This window comes from Arachis ipaensis, chromosome B2 (genome assembly GCF_059453495.1).
Source record: "Arachis ipaensis isolate K30076 ecotype BB chromosome B2, ASM5945349v1, whole genome shotgun sequence".
In the NCBI taxonomy this organism is placed as follows: domain Eukaryota; kingdom Viridiplantae; phylum Streptophyta; class Magnoliopsida; order Fabales; family Fabaceae; genus Arachis; species Arachis ipaensis.
In genome coordinates this window covers 16,413,691-16,419,579 of record NC_142437.1, presented here as the reverse complement: position 1 = coordinate 16,419,579, position 5,889 = coordinate 16,413,691, and the positions used below count along the sequence as shown (strand labels likewise).

Here is a 5,889-nt window from a genome sequence, read left to right as displayed (position 1 = left end):
GTTAGTTGCAATATAATAATAGATGAATTGATTAAAATAATTTAATGTGAGAAATCATATGAGAATGATCGTTGGTTGGTTATATAAATATTATTTTCTGTAATATTATAATTATTGTGGTTATTTATATAAATACTTTTTTTTTGTTGTTATAAAGTAAGTTTGTGTTGATATCACAAATTTATAAATAAAAAGTGAATAACTTATTAGGTATTATTAGCTCCTTATAGTACTATTTTTTTTTTTGGTAACTCATTAGTACTATTCTAATATTTTCTTTGTATATATAATTATAATTATAGTTGCAACTACAACATAAAAACTACGGGAAGTATGTTTCTAAGAAAGAGCATGAGCCTTAAGAAACGGTTTCATATACCCAAAAGAATAGACGGACATTATGAAAAATAATTTTATATAATATTGACTCACATTTTGTTTTTTTTCCTAAAGAGGGTATAGCTGACGAAATTCATCAGTATAGTAATATATAATCATATATTAAATATTTATATTCAATCAAATCAAGAAGGACTTTTATCTACCAATTGCTATTAGATCTCTATGGTAAAGAGTGAAGAAAAATTAAGAGCAAAATTTGAATCCAAATCATGAAATTTATACAACTTTTATTAAAAAAATATACAATATTGAAAGATATATATTAGGGGCATTATTTCTTTTTGCGATTTTGTGAACTTTTAACTTTAATTTACTACATAACCAGCACACCAATGCAGATTAAATTGGTCTTATATGAAATTCAGATCAACCATATACATATTAATTCCAAGGGTGACCAAAAGAATCAACCCCCAATATATATATAGAACTAAATACAAATAAATCATAATAAAAGCTCACAGAGTGACAAGATCCTTGAAAAGCATAATATAATTATAATATAAAAAGTGCTTGAATAATAGATTAGGATTAATAAACATAATTATAGTGAAATCTCCGAAATTTTCTCTTCAAAATAATTAAAAATGGTACCTAGCTAGAGTCTAAGCTCCAAATCCAACTTCTGCTCTTTGTGCTTAACCAATCCTATTCCCAACTCCAAGGTAATGTTGTTATGCTCATTCTTGTGCTTGAAAACATTATCCTTGTAATTCTCATCATCATCAACCCCACCAACAAAATCACCACTTTTGCTTTTCTTACTCATCATCATCACCATGTTTTGAGGACTATTCATCACAAGAGGAAGAACTTGTGGAGTAGATATGATGAGTCTAGGTTTTTTATCTTCACTTCTTGTGATGGAAGCTAAATTCGGGGAGGGTGAAGAAGAAGACGACGACAAATTGAGACAAAAATTAGGGCTATAAATTGGAGAAATATGTGAACAATTATTGATAGGATCATTAGATAAAGGAGATGATGATGAAGAAACAAGAGTTGTTGTAGGGTTAGGATTAGGGTTAGGGTTAGGTTTAGGGGTGTGATTAGAAATCCATGAAGATCTCAATCTTGCCCTATCCCTTCTATGAACATTCATGTGTCCACCCAAAGCTTGAGCAGATTTGAACTCTCTCTTGCAAAAGCTACAAGCATAGCTTCTTGTTGGCCGTGTTGATGAAGAAGTTTCCCATGAATAATGCTCCTCAAAGCTATTGTTATTATGAGTAGTACTACTAGTGTTCTTGTTCTTCATATAATAGTTCTTCCCTTCCATGGTGATGCTGATGATGATGATGCTTTAATTTCTCTTTTATGCCCTTTGTCTTGTCCTTTTCACTCCAAAACCTGCTAGAGAGAGAGAAACAATAAATTATTTTAAGAAAAAAAAAAAGATAATGTAACAAGAAAGTAAAGAGATTACCTTTTTAATAGGGCTTTAAATTAAAGGGAGAGATAACTAAAACTAATAATAAAAAAATGGGTAGCTTGAGTTTGATGATGATGTGTGATGAGGGGAAGAAAGAAAGAAAGAAAGAAAGAAAGAGAAGCTGGTGATGAAGAGAATTGAAGATCTGATCTAAGCTGGAGCATGCAGGTGTACTTCATGAACTAATACTGTATTTGGATATTGATGCTTGGAAAATGAAATAATGGAGCAAGGAGCTAACTATCTCTGTGAAAAGTAGTTTTTCCCTTTTGTCTAATCTTGGAAACAAGCAGTGGCAGAGAGCACCTCTTAAAAAACATAATCATACTATTACACTCCAGTGCTCATCTTTTTCACACTTTCTTTTATAAAAAATGCTATATTTTACATAATTTATTTTTTATATGGAAAATTCCATTGTGTTTTTGCTTAATATTGATATTGGGGTATTTTGCCGATTTATAGGTGCAGGTTCAACACGCGAAAAACGTGGTGAATAGATTCCGTCAGTGCCGTGGCAGCACCCTGACAACACGCGGGGGACGTGGTGAGTTGGCGACGTCAGTGGCGTGGCAGTATCCTGCCAACACGCGAGGGTGTGTTGCCTCCGAATTCAGCAAGCGTCGCAAAGATTTTCGCGCATTTTTGAGGAGCTGTAGCAACACAGAGTGGGCGTGTTGGAGGTGATCTACATACAGGGGATCGGATAGTCCCTCCTCTGATAATCAATGACACAGGGTTAAAGCTCTATAAATGGAGGTCAACTATCCCCCATTTCATGCTCTGGTAGCGTGTTGAGAGAGATGAAGTCTGAAATGAAGAAGAAGAAGAAGAGAATTAGTAGTGTGTTTAAAAAAAAAAAAGAGTAGTTATACATAAAAAAATTATTAGTTTGTATTAATAAAAAATGGTAGGTAATTATACGACACGCGAAAAACATATTATCAATTATTTGGATAATTCAATTTATGTAAGTTGATAATTTTTTTTAACTTAATTTTTTTATTTTTAATTTTAATTAATATTATTTTTTTTAGTTAATATGAGATAATAATATTATTTTTGTTTGTATTTAATATTACTATGTTATTTAATTGAGTTTGTAAATATTAAATCTAAAAAATAATATAAGTTTTAGTATATATTATTTTATTTTATATTTTTTAATTAGTAAACAAAGAAATAACATAAATGTACAGATTCCATTAAGTTTTAGAATTTTTTGTTATAATGTGATTATTTTTTATTGATTTAATAAATAATTTAAATATTAATATTGAGGAATATTTTTTATTTACGAAAATGAATAAATAAATAATATGAATTAAAAAAAATTTGTTCGGATATTTATTATGATAATAATGAAGGATAATAATATTATTGTATGTTATTTTATCTTTTATTTATGACCATATTTATATTATTTAAACTAGTAAGTAAATAGTATAATATAATATATTTTATTTTATTTTTTATTTATGTAGAGTAGTACAATCAAATTATTGTTATATTTTATTTTATTTATTAAATAATTATTTGTTATAATGAATAAATATATTTATTTAATAAATAAATATATTTATTTAATGTAAAGTAGTACAATTAAATAATTTATTTTTTTAAATTAATAGATATATTTAATAAATAAATATATTTTTGTTGTACCAGCCTAACAGAAATCTTGTGGTTCGTAAACTGGATCTGCCGGAGACGTGGAACCCAATGGTAAAAGACACTTTACGAGCAACGAAATTCTACCATGTTTCTAGAATTGGGGTGATCAGAGGATTTTTACCCTTTGCTATCTGCTTTGGTAGAAAAGTGGAGACAGGAGACTCACACTTTTATATTGTCGATGGGTGAGGTTACCATAACACTGAAAGATGTCGCTCATATATATTTGGCCTACCTATTGATGGATAACTTGTGAGCGGCTGGATAGATAGCAATGGCAAATTTTTGCAGAGCTAGAGCATCGCGATTTTCGGCCGCTAACCCATTGTGAATAGTTCCTCCAAATCTTATATAAAGTTAGCATGGATTCGCCGTATCAAAGACACAAAGGCATTGGACACTTTAGAGTCTATTCAGAGATACGTGAGATGCCAAATTTTCTGTTTCTGGGTTTGACCCTATTTGCAGATAAGTAGTCGATGGTATATGCCCACGCGAAGTATCTACCGTTGCTCCGCGATTTTGACCGGATCCACACTTACAGTTGGGGGTTAGCATGTCTTGCGCATCTTTACAGGGCACTGTGCCATGTATCACGGTATTATACTAAGGAGATGGACAACCCTCTTAATCTTTTGTTTGTTTGGGCATGGGAGCGAATGCCGTGTATTGCTCCCGTACCGAGACAGTACCTTCCAGTGGCTGACGTATCGGTTGCTTGGAGGTAACAGTTCCTATTTTAGTTGTGTATTCTATTGACGATACATATTTGTTTGACGACACATTTTTTAATTTTTTCAATGTTACATTTTTCAGGTGGAGTCATTTCGAACAAACCGTAGCGTGGTTATCGAAGACCACGGCGATATTTAGGCAAGAAATAGACTACATAAAAGAGGTAAATGTTTTTGCTTTATGTGTTTTAATATCCAACATTAATATTAGGGTTCTAATTTTCTAATATATGTTGCAATTTGTGCGGCAACTGTACGAAGGAGTGATCATACTCGACGAGCTACATGGACACCTTGAGGTGTGTAACACTGTTGTTCTATTATAGTTGTTAGAGTATGTTGAATGGCATCCTGCGAACCGAGTGATGCAGCAGTTCAGGTATGCACAACCCGCCCCAGAGGTAGCAAGAGTCATTCTACTAGAAGAGCATTGCATGACTTTTCGCGGAGTGTAGCTTCATGACTGGAGAGTTTTATATGCGGGGTAGATAGCAGAATGGAAAATCCGTCGTAACACTCGGTTGCGGGATGGACACCCCCTTCCGACTTGGCACTTTAGACTGTCGGTTGAGTAACGTGATTGGTATGTGGGGTTGTATGGACATCTGCTGAGATTGTTGGAGCAAGTTCCTCAACATCCATGTCAGCCACCAGCACCTCAGCCATTAGTACCTCAGGAACCACCTCAGTATCGAGTGTTTGAATCATTTCCATATTATCTCCTACAGCAACTAAACCACGGTTAACACACTCAACACAGTCAACACAGGCAATCTAGTGACCACGCCGAGCCCAGTCGTCACAGCCGACACAGTTAGCATAGTTAGCATAGTCACGTCGGCCAGTCCAGTGATCCCAACCGTCACAGCCGATACAGTCAGCACAATCAGCACAACCAGTCCAGCGATCACGGCAAGCTTAGCTGTCAAAGTCAGTCCAGTCGTCACATTCAACCCACACAACACATTTCGCCCGGACAACAATGCGCCGGCTTTCCGCAGATCCCATCACAGATTCCCGTTGATGGGGATAAGGATCATCATATACAACTGTGGGTTGACACTGGTGTCAATCATTTTGTAGATTTCAGCACTATCCCTACACCAGCAGAGTCTGGTTGACAAGGGTCTGCTTTTGGTTGCACTTCAGGGTGGGTGTCGTATGATTCCCGATAGAGTAATTTTATTGCTCTGCATATGGTTTTCGACTCTGCTCGTCTCAATCTACCAGATACTGGGCTGAGCACTTTTGAGCATGAGGTTATTGAGGAGTACAATCCTGGTGCATCTGCTCCGGTAAAGGCAGGTGGGTCGGCCACTTCAGATGTTGGTGAGTCAATTCAGGATCATCCGTATAACCTATGGACAGAAAGGAATCCATCTGATAGGTTTACTCCGTCGCATTTCGATCAGGGCATGATGGGAATGGACTTGATTAGATAATTCGAAAGAAGTAAGCATGGGTTTAGTAATTAAGTTTAATTTTAATTAATCTTTTGTAAGTTTACCTTATCGAACTTTAAATTATGGATTCGGAATTAAGTTAATATAATTTTTAATTAACCTTTTGTAAGACCATTGTATGAAATTTGAAATTATCATCTCATAAACTGTCAACTGTAATAACTCACAGAAGTTAACATGTAAG

General features: G+C 34.2%; 1 protein-coding gene across 1 annotated transcript; it reads right to left on the bottom strand.

The window, feature by feature from the left end:
- Nucleotides 1-1,000: 1,000 nt before the first annotated feature.
- On the bottom strand, nucleotides 1,001-2,182 carry LOC107626988 (transcriptional regulator SUPERMAN-like). The gene is made up of 3 exons (XM_088505684.1): nucleotides 2,169-2,182; nucleotides 1,667-1,752; nucleotides 1,001-1,602 (listed from the first exon to the last, which is right to left on the bottom strand). Exons 1-3 carry the CDS (start codon nucleotides 2,180-2,182, stop codon nucleotides 1,001-1,003), a joined length of 702 nt encoding a protein of 233 aa, XP_088361810.1.
- Nucleotides 2,183-5,889: the final 3,707 nt, after the last annotated feature.